Here is a 20,202-nt window from a genome sequence, read left to right on the forward strand (position 1 = left end):
TCTTAGCATTACTATGTTTCTTTAATGGAAATATAAAAAAATATGAGAGCTAGGTTCTCCTCAAACCACACTTGACCTGTTTCACCACTTTTGTAGGTTCAAAAGTTTAAAGCGGAAATACGGTTTGACCAATACTCATGTGGATCCTTATTCTCTATTATCACAATATAATTTAAGACTCGATTCTAGAATAGCTTAAACAGCATTTTAATGTTAAATGATATTATACTTTACCGTCTCTAAATAAAATCTAAATTAATTATATACTTTATTATTCTTAATAATTATTTGATATTGTATTGTATTGATTTAATACAATTATTATAATTATATATTCATGAGCACTTTAGGTATTTTTTTGTAAATATAAATTGATTAACCGTGAGTTTGCAGTAGGCAGCGGCTAGGTTTACTGATACCCCTGGCTTTACTGATATGTATAAGCCACGGTGCCTGCCTACCACCAATAGGGATGTTGCTGATCTCCTACATAAGCAATGAGAGTTAAGTTTTTATATTTAAATGCGTTCATTAGGTGCTGCATAGATATTGCAAAAAAATATGTGATAGTTGATTTCCTTTTGTGTAATAACTATATTACATAGGCAGCGGTTGCCTATAATAAATAACTCATAGCTCAAGATTGTGATCGATAGAATTAAGAGAATAAATAATTTTGTAAACGAGAAGGAATTGTTTTATTTAGAAAATATAATATGTTTACTCTATTTCCTATTTATGGTTTAAGCTTCAGTTTCCATTGCAACTACTGCTGTATCTCGAGAGCGCAGGCTCCGGAACGCTTAATTCCTTCCATTCTTTCTGCAAAAATAAAAATGTTGTTGTGTAAAAAAATTTAGAACAGAAGGCCATTCATCACGCTAAATATGCTCAAACAGAGTTGATTAATAATTATACTCACGATGTAATCTGGTATTTATTTATGTCTAAAATGTATTTTTTTTATATCGGGATATTTAAAATTAATTTTATGAACAAGTTCACTCATGCGTCTTATGTACCATGCCTGCGATGGTGGGGCGTATTGTAAGCCCACCTAAGTAATATTTTGCTTATAAATAATGCGAAACAGTCCTCATTCAGTCTTATATTCCGGTTTGAAAACTGAGAGAGTCTTCGATCACATTTCTCAAGGTGGGTGGCGGCATTCACATTGTAATTTCTATATTCTTTGATAATCGCTTAATATTCAAGTTGGTGTGCCGTGTGCTGCTTACAAGGGCCATAAAAATATTTTTATTTTTATTGCATAAAAATATTTTTGTTTTTATTGCATAGATAGGTAGACGAGCTCACAGCTCACCTGGTGTTAAATGGTCACCGGAGCCCATAGACATCTACAACGTAAATGCGCCACCCGCCTTGAGATATAAGTTTTAAGGTCTCAGTATAGTTACAACAGCTACCCCACCTTTCGAACCAAAACGCATTACTGCTTAACGGCAGAAATAGGCAGCGTGGTGGTACCTTCCCGTGCAGACTCACAAGAGGTCCTACCACCAGTAATTAGGCAAATTATAATTTTCTGGTATTTATTTTTATTACACGATGTTATTCCTTCACCGTGGAAGTCAATCGTGAACATATTTTGTTATGTACGTATTTCATTAGAGAAATTGGTACCCGCCTGAGGGATTCGAACACCGCTGCATTGCTAGATACGAATGCATCGGAAGTCTTAGCCTTTAGGCCATGAAGACCTTAATAAAATCAACTCGTTTTGGGCAATAGAAATTGTACTGTATGATTCCGATTTTTTAAGAAACGAATCTATTAGGATGTTGCTAATTAAAGGTTACAATTACTCACCAATATATTATTATCTGGAACCCTTGATATGAAATCTAATAAGTCATTGTTCAAAATTCTATCCGGATTCAAGAATTTTCTCGTGAATTTGTAAATACCTGAATAAGTTTAAAAATCATATTATTTTATTTTTATAATATAGATAAACAGGTTATTGATAATTCACAAACAAGAAAACCCTAAAAAAAACAATATTGCTTAACGTGCATACTTTGTCTGATATATACCTAATCTCTGTAATATATATTCAATAATAAAAATTTAAAATAGTTCAGTACTATTATCTTCTATGGGTCTTAACCGATTTTCTTTTTAACGCGGTTTTATTAGCTTTGTATATATCTATGTAACGGAATCTTTGAACATAATTTTTAATTAATTAATTTGTTTGCTTTTTTTACTGTGTTATGGTCAAAGTGAAATGTACACACTCACCTAAGCTCATCATCAAATAATTGTAAGGTATCCAATAAAACGCAGCTGATGATATTACAAGTATCAACATTGTTAAATAACTTATGAACGGTACTTTGAAGCTTGCCAAACTGAAAATTAAGTTATTTTAAACATGCACTGTTTTATTGCTTAGAAAAGGGTGAACAAGCTCACGGTCCATCTGGTGATGGGGGGTGCCGGAGCCCATAGTCATCCACCGGCCACCTTGAGATTTGAAATTTTATTTGATTGCTCAATTTTATAGTAAAAACACAAATTATATTTTTTTGCGAGTATATATATATATTTATTGCTTAGATGGGTGGACGAGCTCACAGCCCACCTGGTGTTAAGTGGTTACTGAAGCTCATAGACACTTACAACGTAAATGCGCCACCCACCTTGAGATGTAAGTTCTAAGGTCTTAGTATATTTACAACGGCTGCCCCACCCACAAGTCGTCGTGGCCTAACGGATAAGACGTCCGGTGCATTCATGTTGAAGCGATGCACCGGTGTTCGAATCCCGCAGGCGGGTACCAATTTTTCTAATGAAATACGTACTCAACAAATGTTCATGATTGACTTCCACGGTGAAGGAATAACATCGTGTAATAAAAATGAAACCCGCAAAATTATAATTTGCGTAATTACTGGTGGTAGGACCTCTTGTGAGTCCGCACGGGTAGGTACCACCGCCCCGCCTATTTCTGCCGTGAAGCAGTAATGCGTTTCGGTTTGAAGGGTGGGGCAGCCGTTGTGACTATACTGAGACCTTAGAACTATATCTCAAGGTGTGTGGCGCATTTACGTTGTAGATGTCTATGGGCTCCAGTAACCACTTAACATCAGGTGGGCTGTGAGCTCGTCCACACATCTAAGCAATAAAAAAAAAAAAACCTTCAAGCCGAGACGCATTACTGCTTCACGCCAGAAATAGGCAGGATGGTGGTACCTACCCGTGTGAACAATTTTTTTTATTACTGAATGTTATTTATTCCTTCGTATCGCCTTCTATCGTGAAAGTCATTCGTGAAAATTAGTTAATTACGCATTTCATTAGAAAAATTAATTTCTGCTTGCTCACACACACACACACACGCAATAAACTCTACTAAACTATATAGCTTCATATTATATTCATAGCATACGATATTTTCCGTTCAGAAACTCACGCTCTTGTCGTATCAGCTGAAAATTTCAATTTTAAAACTCGAACTCACTTGTACAATCTCTCTGCTATCGAAGCCATATATTCAATTCCATTAGTAATGGTTAGGGTCATATCGGGCAGACCTTGAATCCGTCCAGTGAATGTTTTCTCGTTTTGTGGACTTTCCTGTTCAGAGGGGTCATTGCTCGGACTATACTTACGCATAAAAGACATCTCTTCTGAAATTCGAGATTAATATATAAGTTTATGAATATAATTCGACGAGAACCTTTATATGTTGCGATATAAGGGAAGTATATTTGAAAATTTGTTAATTCAATAATATCGTCTTGCTACTTAGATTCATTATAATAAATGGACGCGCAATCTAAAATGAAATAACTAACGATGTGTCCTAAATAATAATAAATAATAATATTAATAAATATTTACTAACAATCACGCCACGTTAACTGGTCCCGTGATAAGTTCATAAAGAACTTGTGTTACAGGTACCACATAACGGAAATAAATGTAAGATTTTTATTATACACATACATATATTTAATAAATACGTCATTACGGATCCTCCCGATCCATTAACGGTGCTTTTAGGTACCACAAGCACTGGTCACCGTCCTCGTCGAACCCGTCGCTTGCGACGAAGGGCTCAACGAGTGAATTGACCCACAGACACAGCCTACTGAGTTTCTCGCCGGATCTTTTTAGTGGGCGCGTTTGCGATCCGGTGATAGATTCTGCGAAGCTCTGCTCTTGCTAGAGCCAGTGCTAGCAGCACTCTCGGTTAGAGCCCCGTGAGTTCACCTACACGTCAAGGAGAAGCTGAAATAGCCTCTCAAAGCTATCAGCATAGGTAGGATTTAAAAAAAAGATACTGATTATTTCCATTCGCCTTTCATCGGTAAGTTTAATAAATGCCCACCATTTATTAAAACACATTGATTGAGTTTACAAAATTATTGTCTTTTTTTTATGTAACATTTTAATAATGCTTAAAATAAGTTACTTACGTTGTCGTCTGTTGAACGCCCAAAAATATATAAACGGGCCCACGAGTAGTAAAGGAAGGGTCCAAAACTTGAAATGATACCAAAAAACGAGCCACAAACATAGTGCTATTGCCGACAATTCCTGGTTATCCCATTCAAAAAGTCGCCTAAAATCAAATAGGTTATAAACATGGCTTATCCTACAATATAATAGCGTATCTGTAACTAAAATATTGGTTATGTATTTTATAAGATGTGTTCTCTAAGTCAATAATTACTAGATTTGGTATTCATTATTCGTGTTCACAAAATAATACACCAGAAGACATTTGGATAAAGTTGCATCATTATTGTCGAACGGCTGTTTCATCCTGACAAATAAAACGCATACCTGTTTCACGACAGAAATATCATTCATTCATATACCCGATACTACAGTCCATCATCGCATAGGCCATTATGGTAAGCATATGGAAAAGAAACATCTGGAAAAATATCCAGAGGTTTGTGTCTCGGCATAGACGCATCACTTGAAACGACTACACCGGGCAACCTAGTTGTGCCCAAGGGCGCATAATCTATCAAAACCACATAGCTGACCGAATGTTAATGAAAATTACAACAACAATAATGGGAACGTTCTTTAGATAACCGATAAGATAAAGCTATCGGCCGTTAAACCGTTTTAAGGTATTTCAAAATACTATTCAATATTGTGAAAATATGTAATAAAAAAAAAGTTATCAATCAAGTTTACTACTAATATTAAGCTAATTGCTACCTTGTGGCTTTGTTTCACAAGCATTCCAGTAGATATAGAATAACCAGTACACAAAAAAAATTGTCTTCAGCGTCATTTCTCGACTCATTTATGGTTTTGGCAATGGCTAAACACTAGGTTAGTCGTTTAGCCAATTAATGCGAAAAAAGTATGTTAACAATTTGAGAAATATTTGTAACGTATTTTCAAATGTGAAAAATATGTTCTTCTGAGATAATTAATAAGTTAAAATGAAGAAATTATAATACGAATAAATAAATTTTAATTACGGTTATAGGCTGACACATTTTGCAGTGAAAAAAGATTGATAACGCTAGACTTAGCTTTTGGGTTTTTTTTTATTTTTTGTTTGTAACTGCACGAAATTTAACTTGAGAAAAATGCGTTAATTATTAAACGGCATTTTTATCGAAACTAGAGGTCCCGCAGCAGTCGAAATTCGACTATAATTAATTGGAATTGTAAGTTTGTACACTATTACGATTGTATTTTATACTTCTATAATCACAAATTTCGCCAAGACTAAAAAATATTAAAAAAGACAAACAATGTTTAATCTCAATTTGACAGACGTCAAGAACAAAAGTTTGACAATAAATAGCATGCATGCGTGTGTGCGTCAAATACATGGTATGTAGTGTGTGTAATGTTTTCTTTATTGATTTAATGTATCTTTTATGCATTATTCTAAAAAAATATTAGCATTGTGCACTTCTTCTCTATATTCTCTATAAGTGTGGAAAATTTCGTACTCCTCCGTCCGCGCAATTTTCTTAAAAAGGGATACAAAGTTTTTGCTTCACGTATAATTTTTATTGAAATTGTTTTTATTTAATAATTAACTTTGACGCTTTTTTTTCATCGGTGAACCAACTGGCTACTCACTCGGTATTAAGTGGTTACCGAATCCTATAGACAATGACAACGTGAATGTAGTCACCCAACTTAAATCATGAATTCTCGTCTTACAAAAGAGCTTTCTCGTTCTTCGTAACAGAACGCAACTTCGTGGTCGAGAATCGAGATATGTAGAATTACGACACCTATCCGTGCGGGCTTACAATACACTCTAGCACCGGTAAATTTTAAACTATTTTATCTTTGGTAAAAAGCATTTAATAATATCCCACAGTTTTAACTAAGAAGTACTTGGAACTGAGGTGATGAAATGAATTCGCGAAATGTGAATATCGCGAGAATAGTAATACTAAAATTATACTTATATTAATTACTAGCTGACCCGGCAAACGTTTTGTCGTATATAAGATTACTAGGGAATTTCTAGTGTGGAAAAAAAAGCTAACTTATTGTAAGTGTGTAATGATGTGGTAAATGAGTGAAAGAGGCATGTAACGCTCTGAACGATGAGGGAATATAAAAATAACAAAACCTCAATCAACCACATAATGCCTCATTACAACAACAACAAAAAATTGTCCATAAAATAAAAAATAAATGTTAGAGGTCGACAATCCTTATCACTTAGGGGTATGAAAAATAGATAGTAACCGATTCTCAGACCACTGAACATGCATATGAAACTTGATAAAAATAGGTCAAACCGTTTCAGCAGAGTATGGTAACTAACATTGTGACACAAGAATTTATATATAAGATATAATTAATAGAGCGTTAAATCAACCAATACTCACTTAAAGCTTTCGTTGACATCATATAAGAGTATGAACGTATCTCGAACGAATTCAATATTCCTATAGACCAGGAATACATCGAATTTATGCGACTTTTTAATGTACTTCACTTCCTTTGGTTGGAATAATTTTAAAGACGCCTTTAACTGAAAACAAAAATCTATAATCAATGAATACTGAGTTTTACGAAACTTTCAACATTAAAGTTATAACAAAATGAAAGTCCATTGCCAAAGACCAATCCTCCTGCTCCATGCTGCCTCTTAATTGAGTGATATTATCTGCTCTACAATAAAATCAAATTTAGTAATTTTCTGAATAGAAATGGTATACAATCTGAAATAATACTTACGGGGTTCCAAATTAAGTTCAATTCCAAAAGTATCCTGGGACAGTTTCCTTTAGCGCTGTTCCGTTTGTTCTTATCTTTGAGGGCGTACCAACGAGCTTCACCGTTGCACGCTCTCAGTAGCGGTATTGAAATCTTTCCCAGCGATTCACTTAAGAATGAATTCATTAATGAACTATCATGAACTTTCAAGTCTAATGTTGAAGTGACGTCATACACGTTACTAAAATAAAACAAATGAGAAAATATATATATCCTCGGTATTAATAATTATAAATCACTATAATCGGTATTAGTAATAACATTCTCTTCCTCCTTACGGCGATAAACTTGGATGCTTAGGGTCATGGACTCTCTGAATAACTCTCATTCTAGTAATATCAATCAGTTTATAAACACGACCTCCAGTTACTAATAACATGATAATGTAAATTACGTCCAATCTCCTAAAAGGTCTATGTGGTTACAAAGCAGATTAGTATTGAGTGTACTTCTCAGGCCATCAGCCCATTTGACGTTATCCCAAATAGCTGTCGGACCGTTAGCTACGTCACCCATCAGATGCAACCAAAAATTAGTAAATAAAAATTATCTTCAGTTTTCGCGAGCCGAAAACACAATTAAAACTACTTTTACGGTTTAATCTTCAGTCGTCCGTGTCCACGAAAACTGTAAAGTATACGAAACGTCGTAATTAAACTAAAAAAAACTCCAGATTAAGCCGTAAAATTAGTTTTAAAACGTAAGTAAGAAAATAAAAGGTCCCAATCAAATTTTACCTTTTTTTTTCTCCTACCTAAGCTGGTAGCCATGAGAGGCTATTCCAGCGTAACCTTAACTAGTAGGCGAGCTCACGGGGCTCAAACCTGACGACGTTACTAATACGAACCCTAGCAAGAGCCGTGCTTCGCAGAATCTACCACCGGATCGGAAACGCGACCCACTGAGAAGATCCGGCGAGAAACTCAGTGGGCTGTGTCTGAGGGTTAATTTACTCGTCGAGCCCTTCGTCGCGAGCGACTGGTTCGACGAGATCGGTGACCGATGCTTGAGGTACCTAAAAGCACCGGTAGTGGATCGGCAGGATCCGAGATGACGTGTTTTGGGCGACGTCGACTGCTTTCCATTCTTTCCCCAGGATCGGGAATGTAGTTACCGGCGGCCACGATGGGAGGGTTCTCGTGTCGTGCCGCTTTATCGAAGTGGAAATTTTACCCATAAACATACAATGTACTTACAATACATAAGTCCTGTTCCATAAATGTTCTGGACCCGGAACAAACGGCGTCTGCACCCTTTCGTTGTCTAGTTCTAATACGCAATACGCGTTTGGTTTTCCACTTAAACCTTTAGCGGCTATCAATTTTACATGTAACTGTCCCACTAACTTCCAGTTCCTCAAATCCGACAAAGACTGTAAATAAATTAAATAACTTTTGTTCTAAATCACCGTTTTAAAAAGTTACATTTTTTCCTTCATTTCAGATTAAAACTTGGTAATAAAGAAATACTTATAATATAATTTATAATTATAACATTTTCATTGTTACTGAGTTTTAAAAAAAACATTGATTGTAATGAAGTTCATTTTAGATTCATTATTTTGCAAACCACTAAAACGCAATTTAGCTTCACTAGGATGATTAGGTAGGTACTCGCTGTAATAATATTAGAAGACCTTTATCGAAACGCAGCGCATGCTGCCAATGCCGACGGAACTATATCTTGGGACTAAGTTATGTAAATTTTCGTAACTTCAATTACACCTTCCCTAATGCCCACAAACTATGTATGTAAACATGCAAAACATATTTTAAAACATCAGCCTGTCGTTACGCATTTTCAAAAACTAATAAGAATTTTTCTTGATTTTGGAGCTTTCTGTATCGGTGTATGTAGTTAAAACTATTCTAAATTCAACGTACACATTAACAAAGCTAATTCCCGTTCGGAATCTAAGTGTAATTGTTCTAGTTATTCATTTGAGTCCGACGGTGTCAATAAGGGGCGGGCGATTAATAAAATTTACAGTATAAAAATGATAATTACGTATTTTTCCTGTTCAGAAGTGGTGCCAGAGTCTGTGTTATTGTCCACCATACACACCGTCACGGATAGATGTATAGAACCATATCCGTCATCAAGAAGTTGCCATATTTCATGAGTACGCTCCTTTTCCAGCAATGAAAGGTCTAGAACACAACTTACAAAACAAAATTGTCTGAATTATTTAGAAATATATTTTATTGTGATCATCAAAGCACTAATGAAAGATCGAAAAAGGTGTACAAAGAGTTACGCTTTGGTTAGTGCTGCAAAAATAGTTTTAATTTAGTTTTCAAGACTAATAAAACCTTTAAATTTTCTCCTTTAGTTTCAAACTCATTAATTTTTTTTATAATGTCTAACTACATTTATTGAATAAAGACGATAATTTTTTGTATTCTGCCTAATAAAGGTGTTTGTAAAGGCGTACGTAAATTCGTAGGAAGTTAATTTATAGAGGATGCTTTATAACTCTAGTCAATAAATAATTTAAGGTAATGGAAAAAAACATGGATGTTTGTGACAATTAAGTTTATTAATATAGATTGTGCTTCATATAATTTTTATTTTTATTTAATTTTCCTACTAATGATTATGAAAGGCTAATTTGAGCTAAAATCGTTACCCCCACTAGCTCTTTAAAACAGCCAGTTTCCTTGGCATATCCCTAATGAAGTTATTCACAGAATCTTGGAACACTTGCTTAGATTGTCCTAAAATTATTCTTAAGATTTTCCAAATTGGTAACTTTTTCTTTGTCTTAAATCCAAGATTGCCATAGGGTAATATTAAAATTGAAGTCCTCTTGGAGTATGTGTTTTTAAATGTAAAACACTGCACTCACCTTCCCATAAAATTCTTTTGTTTTCCTTTATCCCACAGCGAGACTGATAGCATGTTTTTATTACCGAGCCGGAGCTTAAAGCGTTCTCTCCATTCTGGTTTCCGAGTACTTACAGTCTTCGATTTATATGTCTCTGAACCTAATCTGTAATGTGACGACATGCAACAATAACTACAAAAAAGTCTAAGAGTGTCTTACAAATGAAAAACCATTTTAATGAAACACGCAACGCGATGTAACGTAAAAAGGTTTTTTTTAATATTTTCAAGTCCACATACAAGGCGTAAAAGAAAACTGATGTTAAAGTCGAAACTGTAATTAAACCATAAACTTTCTTCGTTAGTAAGTTTTTCTTAGGTAAGCATACATATTTTTCATATATTAAGCAAACTTAATAAGTTCATGTTCGGAAAAGCAGCTTTTTACATTGTACTATTTTTTATTATTATTATTTTTTATTGCTTAGGTTGGTCGATGAGCTCACGGCTCACCTGGTGTTAAGTGGTTACCGGAGCCCATAGACATCTGCAACGCAAATGCCGCCACCTATCTTGAGACATGAGTTCTCAGGTCTCAGTATAGTTACAACGGCCGCTCCACCCTTCAAACCCAAACGCATTACTGCTTCACGGCAGAAATAAGCAGAGTGGTGTTACCTACCCGTGCGGACTCACAAGAGGTCCTACCATCAGTATCACAAGAAGTCCTACCACCAGTATTACAATGCTGTCTATACAGTGTGTTATATCTGTAAATCGTATTTCTGATAATCACCAACCCTAGAACTTATCTTCGTTTTTTGGCAATAATGAAACAATCACATTAGGTATTTAATTAATTCATTCCCTTTGACAAAAAAGTAAACTTTCAGTGGCTACGCTGAAAATTTTCTAAAAGTACACGATCGCTACGTAATTTCTTGCTGACAATAACACTACATAATTACCGTATCTTGCAGTACAATACATGACTAGTACCATCTTCAGGTGGTTTCGGAAGTCCTTTAGCTTCGACTAAGACTATAGATACAATCGCATGTTTCCCCTTATTCTTTTTAACGCGATCAATTACTGGAATCTGACATCGAAAATTAAAAAAGTTTCATACATAAAAAAATCATAAATTTCCTTTTTTTTTTTTTTAATTTTTTTTTATTGCCTTTGTAGGCAGACGAGCGTACGGCCCACCTAATGGTAAGTGATTACCGTCGCCCATGGACTTCAGCAATGCCAGGAGCAGAGCCAAGCCGCTGCCTACCAACTTTTCAACAAACTTTTCCTTTTAATACTCCTTAATCCTCCTTTTAATTTTCCTTTTAATACTTTATAAGCTATTATACGTATATATGTATGTGTGTATATATGTGTGTATGCATATATGTATGTGTGTGTGTATGCATGTATGTGAATGTGATTGTGTTTATCTGTATGTATATATGTACTTTTTTTGTGTATGTATGTGTAACTTAATATAAATTTCATTGCACCTACCACTATTCATTCTGCACTACCTTTGGTTGACTGGTAGAGAATGCCTTAGGCATAAGTCCGCCAATGTAAATTTTACATGAAGAGTAATAAATAAATAAATAAATTTCAAAAAGCTGTTTAAAAAAACCTGTTGAATAAAATTTGAATGTAAGTGTACGTATGTGTTATACAAACCTCTGCTGCCAAAACAAGAGCGTTTCCCGGTGTTGTGATAGTTTCGGGTTCGGTCGATACAAATTCGTTGACACTATTATTCCTGTTCCTATTACTATTAATCAAATTCACAATAGAGCTCGACGGCCACCTTAAATTGAAAAATGAGATTTATGTATTATAGTTAAAATGTAGTGTTTGTATATAACTAGTCAGGTCATAAGTATTGTCACACAGTAAAAACTTTTCTTTTAGAATGCTGGCCACAAAAAAGTTTATTGAATTCGAATTTCGAATTGTTCATGAAAATAAAAATGTATACTTTTAGAAATTTTACTCATTTTAAAATATGGAGTGGACGCTTAAAGAAGACCGTGTTGCAGTTATTGCGTTGCATCGTTGCGGTTACGCGCCAATTCAAATTTTTAACATACTGAAAAATTTGAATATAACCAAAAGATTCGTTTATCGTACCATCAAACGATACAATGAAGACTCTAGTGTAGATGACAGGTCAAGAAGTGGTCGCCCTCAGTCTGTTAGGACTCCAGCAGTGATAAAAGCTGTGAAGGCGCGAATTCAAAGAAATCCCAAACGTAAGCAGAAACTGTTGGCCCTTCAGATGGGGTTAAGCAGAACCACGGTGAAAAGGGTGTTAAATGAAGACTTAGGGCTTCGGGCATATTGAAGAAAAACAGGACATCGTTTGAAGGCTCGTCTAATGGACCTGAGACTGAAGAGATGCCGCGCTTTGTTGAAGCGGTACGCGGGAAAAAAATATCGGGAAATTCTTTTTTCGGATGAAAAAATTTTTACCGTAGAAGAGAGCTACAACAAACAAAATGATAACGTGTACGCACACAGTAGCGAAGAAGCGAACAACCGTATTCCGCGTGTCCAACGAGGACATTTTCCATCCTCGCTCATGGTATGGTTGGGAGTTTCTTATTGGGGCTTAACAGAGGTACATTTTTGTGAGAAAGGTTGAAAAAACGAATGCAGTTGTGTATCAAAATACAGTCCTGACGAACCTTGTGGAACCTGTTTCTCATACCATGTTCAATAACAGGCACTGGGTATTCCAACAAGATTCGGCGCCAGCTCATAGAGCGAAGAGCACACAAGACTGGCTGGCGGCGCGTGAAATCGACTTCATCCGGCACGAAGACTGGCCCTCCTCCAGTCCAGATTTGAATCCGTTAGATTACAAGATATGGCAACACTTGGAGGAAAAGGCGTGCTCAAAGCCTCATCCCAATTTGGAGTCACTCAAGACATCATTGATTAAGGCAGCCGCCGATATTGACATGGACCTCGTTCGTGCTGCAATAGACGACTGGCCGCGCAGATTGAAGGCCTGTATTCAAAATCACGGAGGTCATTTTGAATAAACTTTAGTGTCATAAGAATCTAGGTTTTGTGAAGTTCATTTTGGTATATGAATGGTTACATAATGAATAAACTTGTTTCAATTATTTTACATTAAACATGTGACAGAATTTATGACCTGACTAGGTACATATCTTTGTCAATGTGTTTTTGAACTATTCCTCCAAGTGTGATGAAATTTGGTATAATGGTTTTTGATGAGTGTCCGCGATAGGTTTCTGTCATATTACTTACTTACTATCAACTCAGAATAGATATCACGCGTGTAACTTCAAGAAATCGATGTTTTTCATATACAGCTACAGTCATAACAGATCGTATCCGGGTTTCAGCAGTCTAATGTCTAGTCTAATCTAAAGTGAATATTTCAAAGCAGAGTAGCTTTATATTAAAACGGTAAAGGGCACCTCTGATAATTAACAATATAATTAATTGCATTTATTATTTTTCGCCAATTATTCGAAATGCTTGGTGGACCAATAACAATTGTCACCTTAAGTTTTAAAGTGTTATCTACGTACTAAATAAAGAAACAAAAAAACAAAATTGATTAACAAAGAGAAGATAACAGATTCTAAAGTGATTTGCCTATTTACGTAGTTAAAAAAGTAGTGAATAAGTTGTAGGTATATTAAATCATTGTACCCAACGTAAAATATAATAAAATATGCATCATAATTTTTGCCGGATTGTGGAATCTACGAGATTTACCTTTTTGAACATTCCTTTACTCTCATTTCAGGATCAAAACTTAGTAGCGTTTTTCCTTAGGGGACAAATTGGTTTTTTGGTTCAAGAGAAAATTGCCGGACCTGCGCTTTCGTTTTGACGCCGGTAAGCGAGGCATGCTGCAGTTGGACCGAGTAAATCACCCTATAGCTCAAAAACCCCCATCCGAGTATCGGATGAGACAAAACTCATACATAGAGGACATGGGGGCAAAGTGAACGGCAACTTTTTTATATAGTTTATAGACCACCGTTCTCATTACCTATTTAATGTAATCCGGTTAACGGGTAGGACGGTAATCCCATTAACATCTTTGGTCCCGGCCTTTAACATCTTCGGCCACCGAGTCTTACACATCCCGAGCGCCCCCTAAGCTACGGACCCCCGGCCCGCAAAAATAGGACAATAATACCAATCCGTGCAGACTAAGAATCTGGCAACCTAAGAATTACGAGGAAAATTGCATAGAAAAAAAGACACATGAGGTCGAAATTTCAATTTTATTTATTTATTGTCATTGCAGGTCGACGGGTGTTACGTGGGCTATATGGCTATAGGGCCACCTTATAATGAGTGGTCACCATTGCTCATGAACATAAAACGGTTACCCTAATCTCCAGGCCGGACCATATTGCTTCGGGGCCAAAATATACAGCCTTTATATTTCTACATGCACGTCCTATATCTATCAGTATCGAATTCGAAATTCTATTAAAACATTACTGACTAAAATAATATTAAATGTCTATAGTATAACATATTTAATCTTATCATAAAGATATTTAAATATTTTATAATACATTTATCTGTACACGGATACAACTAAACATTGAGCTGCATTGACATGATTTTTTTAAGAATAAATTTTAAGAATAAATTTAAGAATAATTTAAGGTTAAATTCTAAAGTGAAATTTACTATATTACATTTCTTCACTATATTCAATTCTTCAACACAAAAATTGAAAAATACATTGGTTGGCGCTAATTTTATCTACATTAGATATTTTTGAACGACAATTAAAATATTATAACACAATACAGCTAAAGAAGTTGAAAAGAGATACCTACTTAACGCTGTCTGAAATATAGTTTAAGCAAAAATTAAATGCTGCCTATTTTATAAGATTTATAGGCATAATAAATGAAATCAGCTGCAAATGCGCCTTTTATCTATCGTCATAAGGAAAAATAATCACGATTAAAAAAATATTAAATAGTTTACCTATTATTGAAAGAGAAATGTTTGTTGAATTCACAAATATTTACTTACATCCTCGAAAGTTTCGATCTATTTTTATTTCTATTATCATTCTGTCGTTCTTCAATGCCAGATCGATTATCATTATTCGTAGCATTCTGTTGATTTTCCATTTTACTTTGCTTTGCTATAACATCACTTCACAATTGCAAATTTCTACATAGTTATTATCTAGCACAGATGCTTTCCGCGATCGTTAAAATACTGAACTAAAACTTGTGTAGTATCATAAATAATTGAAGTTATCGTTTCATATTGACATTGAAATATAAAGAACGCTTCGATGATAATAAAGTATATGAAGTTTAATTATCATAATTAGCCGATATAAAATTAAATACGCAACGGAACCCTTATCTTATATGACCTGAATCAATAGATGTATGTATTTGTGGAATGTTTCCAATAGATATTAAACTTGTAAACACGTGAAGGATATGTACCTGACTAGCAATTTTTTACTTATTTAATGTAATCAGTTGTTGTTTTACTGTTCAAGCATTGAAAGTGTAAAACGCCTGTAATAATAGCGTGGCATTGTTTCGAAAAACCAGCAAAGCAGTTTGCATCTAAATCTGAATATTTAGAATATAAATACTTTGAGGTTTTTATTTCGCGTTTATTATTTCCGATTTTATTATATGATTCCGTTTATTATATGATTTCCGAAGTTCCGAATACACTTTTTTCCCTATTAATTCGCTGGTAGCCTATGGGAGTATTCTAGCGCTGACGGGTAGGTGTGAGCTCACGGCCTCAATCTGAGAGAAATTGCTAACTCTAGCCCTAGCAAGAGCACTGCTTTGCAGAATCTACCACCGGATCGGAATCGTGACCCACTACGACGAAGTCCCGGTGAGAAACTGCGCCTGTGGGTTACTTCGCTCAGCGAACTATTCGTCGCAATCGATAAGTTCAACGAGGATGGTAATAGGTGCTTAAAGAGCCTAAAAACACCGCGAGTGAATCCGGGGGATCCGACAAGACATATTTCCGGCCGACAACGGCGCCATTGCGCGTCCGCGTCGTCTGGGTCGGATATGACGAATACACCTTTACCTTCCGGTCACCGTCCTCGTCGAACCCGTCGCTTGCGACGAAGGGCTCGACGAGCGAACTAATCCATAGACACCGCCCACTGAGTTTCTCGCCGGATCTTCTCAGTGGGTCGCGTTTCCGATCCGGTGGTAGATTCTGCGAAGCACTGCTCCTGCTAGGGTCAGTGTTAGCAACTCTCCGGTTGAGCCTCGCGAGCTCACCTACAAACGTTAGGGTGAAGCTGAAATAGCCTCTCAAGGCTATCAGCATAGTTAGGGAAAAAATAAAAACTTTACCTTTACCTTACCTTTAATTTACATTTACTTACCTATACTTGAAATTTACTTTATCTTTACTTTACCTCGTTAATTACGTAAAAAGTCGTAGACCATACTGAGTTACACAAGTATAACTAATGATTCGATTATTTAAAAATAAATTCTTTTATTGTTTCGTGATTTATGCGATCAAACATGATATATCGAACTATCTTGAAACTTTGTACAGTTGTTAGCTATTCAGGTTTTGCGAAAATACTTCTCTACGTACCATGTAGAATCAACAAACAGGTGTATTTAGGTATTAAATTTAGTGATGGACACAGCTTAACGTAAATCAGTTTCGTTAGTTAAATGCGTATACATTTACGTTACGTTTAATTTAACTTTAAATAAGTTTAATATAGTTTTAATGATATTGACATTTTTTCGAGGAGTCAAATTAGGGCTGTTGTCTCAGTTATCTGTACAATGGCGTGTAAATGATACAATTATTGTGGTTTTTATAGTATAAATTAGACCTTAAGCACCTTAATGGTTTAAGTGCAGCATTCCTGTTGTGACTTCGGATATATTTTAAGACGAAGTGGCTCAGCCTTTAATGACCCAGCGATACCATGTCCTTTTTTTTCTAACTATGTTAATAGCCTTGAGAGGCTATATCAGCGTTACCCTATCGTGTAGGTAAGCTCTCAAGGCTCAAGTCAGGAGGTGTTGCTAATACTGGCCCTAGCAAGAGCGGTGCTTCGCAGAATCTACTATCGGATCGGAAACGCGACACACTGAGAAGATGCGACGAGAAACTCAGTGGGCTGTGTCTGTGGGTTAATTTACTCGCCGAGCCCTTTGTCGCAAGCGACGCGACGGGGTCGGCAATGACGGTGACCGGTGCTTGAGGTACCTAAAAACACCGTTAATGGATCGGGAGGATCCGTAATGACGTGTTTAGGGTGACCTCGACTGTTTACAAACCATACCCAGATTCCAAACTGGACACACATTTAATATCGAATGTCGTTTGAAGTCATCGTGGCCTAAAGGATAAGACGTCCGGTGCATTCGTATGTAGTTATGCATCGGTGTTCGAGCCCCCCAGACGGGTACCAATTTTCCCTGTGAAATACGTACTTATGAAATGTTCACGATTGATTTCCACGGTGAACGAATAACATCGTGTAATAAAAATCAAACTCGCAAAATTATAGTTTTCGTAATTACTGGTGGTAGGACGTCTTGTGAGTCCGCACGGGTAGGTACCAACACACTGCCTATTTCTGCCGTGAAGCAATAATGCGTTTCGCTTTAAAGGGTGGGGCAGCCGTTGTACTGTTAAAACTAAGATCTTACAACTCATGTCTCAAGGTTGGTGGCGGCATTTACGTTGTAGATGTCTATGGGCTTCGGTAACCACTTAACAACAGGCGGGCCGTGAGCCGTGAGCTCGTCCACCCGTTATAGGAATAAAATAAAATAAAATAAAGTTTTTGTGTCATATTTAATATCTCGATACATCGATAAATAGTTATATCCAAGTATCGAAAATGTATAAGTCGATCAACAAAAATAAATTACTCATAAATTCTGGTTTAAATAAGAAATATTGCTTATAATCATTTTTGATCTCTTATCTAGATTTTAAATTATTCTTTATTAAATTATATTATATATACATTATTATTTATTATTAGGTAATAAATATTACTAATTTATAACAAGATACAATGTCTCTTTATTGGTATTTATTTAGTAATGTGCGATCAATGAACTAAATTAAAGAAATAAAATAGATTTTTAGAGCGCCAATATTATTTATAAATAAGCAATAAAATAATCAAATGGTTGCTGTATATATATATATATGAATTGCTCTTAGTTAGCCGATTTGGCTAATTTTGGTCTCGAATTATTCGTGGAAGTCCAGGGAAGGTTTAAAAGTTACATAAATATGAAAATGCTCGGAATTGAATAAAAATAGCAATTTTGTTTTTTCTTTGATGTGTCCTCCGTCTGTCCGATTCCTTTTGTTTGTTTTAAGTGTATTTTATACAAAAGTTTAGGTCTTTTATTTATCGATTGAAGCACTACGAAGTCTGCCGGGTCAGCTAGTTTCCAACAAAAATTGCAACGATATACAATCATGAGCCATAACTAGAGATATTTGAGGTTATAAAAGTTAATTAAGTTCCGGCTATGCCGGTGTTCAATACCTTTTTTTTTCTCGGGCCGATGGCCGAACCTCGTACGAGGTCCCCGCACCTAGGGGGCGCTCGGGGTATGAGGGACTGGTCCGCGACTGCGAAACCGCGGGCCCGAGGATGTTTTCATGACCTTATCCACTAAACGACTCCCCTGCATTCTTCGCCCAAGCGTCCGATCCCCTCTGAGGTTAGAACCCGGGTGAGTTAAGGGGGTTACCGCGGTCAAAACTACAACCAGACTACAGCCAGTCTCCTCCGGCCCCGGCTGGACGGCGACGAATCGATGCGGAAAGGGAAAAGCTCTCCCTTTCTCGTTTCGCCGCCTCCTTCTGCGATATGGAGGACTGGCAGAAGTCGAGCATCGCCTTCCATAGTGTTCAATACCTGCAGGCCACTAATTATTCTCACGAAACACGTAAGACGTGTTCACGAAAAACTTGGATTAGAAGATGATGACGATGAAGGAAAAACATATTGTATAAAAATTCAACCCGCAAACTTCATAACTCTACGTAATAATAATTACTGGTGGTAGACCGATTATAATACTACATGGATAAATACTACAATGACCACTGGTGTTGTTTTTAATTACATATCCTTTATTCGTACATAACATGTTCTTTATTACATATCCTTTATTCTATTACTATTTGTAAGGAGCAGGGATACTTCTCACAAATAGGGTCTCCGTATAGAACCTCCAGTAGATAAATTCGTGAAGGTTGCGCTTAAAGGCTGAAATAAACCTTAAATAATCGAGAAAAATTGTGATTTCGTAAAACCATTTTCCATTTACCATTTAAACCATTATTACAATGCATACAATAGCTAAAATCATCAGTAAGCATTTAATGCAACGTGCATTTTACTAAGCATTGTATACATATTCCAGCTTAATATTGAAAAAATAATAGTTTAAAAAAACTAACAAAATACGCTTTTATAGAAAATCCAACAAAAAAAATAGAAAAAAAATTAATTTATTGTATTAAAAATAGTGTAAGAAAAAAGATTTTGTAAAAAAGCGTGGGGTGCTTTTCAGGATATTATCAAAATAATCTTTCTACTCATATCTGTTCATAAAATATTTATAGCTACTGATACCATGCACCACCCCACACTTTTTTTACAATAAATATTTTTTCTTACACTATTTTTAATTCAAATTTATTAAAATTTATTTTCTATTTTTTAGTTGGATTTTCTATAAAAGCGTATTTTGTTAGTTTTTTTAAACTACTATTAATTTTAATTTTTTTAGGCGAATTTCTATTTTTTCAATTTTTTTCATTTTTTTTTAAATATTGCATTGTCATTGGTACATGTATACCAACTTTCGAGTTAATCCGACGTTTTGAAGGCGGTCAAAATCATGTTCAAAGATTCCGTTACAAACATACCTACATACGTCTGAAGCTAATAAAAGCGTATTAAAAAAAACAATTCAATATTTGTTACTTAACGACATCTATTATTGAATAGACTTGTAAAAATTCAAATGTTTTCGAACGTGAATGAGCGCTAGTATCGCCTTAGTTCAAACTTTCACCGCTTGGCACATCACC

The 20,202-nt window shown here is 35.5% G+C and overlaps 1 protein-coding gene across 1 annotated transcript; it reads right to left on the reverse strand.

Moving 5' to 3' along the window:
* Nucleotides 1-674: 674 nt before the first annotated feature.
* On the reverse strand, nucleotides 675-15,484 carry LOC114248985 (multiple C2 and transmembrane domain-containing protein). Its single transcript, XM_028182439.2, has 13 exons — nucleotides 15,133-15,484; nucleotides 11,764-11,893; nucleotides 11,046-11,176; nucleotides 10,100-10,243; nucleotides 9,259-9,412; nucleotides 8,448-8,623; nucleotides 7,213-7,432; nucleotides 6,861-7,006; nucleotides 4,449-4,594; nucleotides 3,488-3,656; nucleotides 2,266-2,375; nucleotides 1,831-1,928; nucleotides 675-822 (listed from the first exon to the last, which is right to left on the reverse strand). The coding sequence occupies exons 1-13, from the start codon at nucleotides 15,231-15,233 to the stop codon at nucleotides 751-753; spliced, it is 1,797 nt and encodes a 598-aa protein (XP_028038240.2). The 5' UTR covers nucleotides 15,234-15,484; the 3' UTR covers nucleotides 675-750.
* Nucleotides 15,485-20,202: the final 4,718 nt, after the last annotated feature.

This window comes from Bombyx mandarina, chromosome 15 (assembly GCF_030267445.1).
Source record: "Bombyx mandarina strain Sakado chromosome 15, ASM3026744v2".
NCBI classification, from domain to species: Eukaryota; Metazoa; Arthropoda; class Insecta; order Lepidoptera; family Bombycidae; genus Bombyx; species Bombyx mandarina.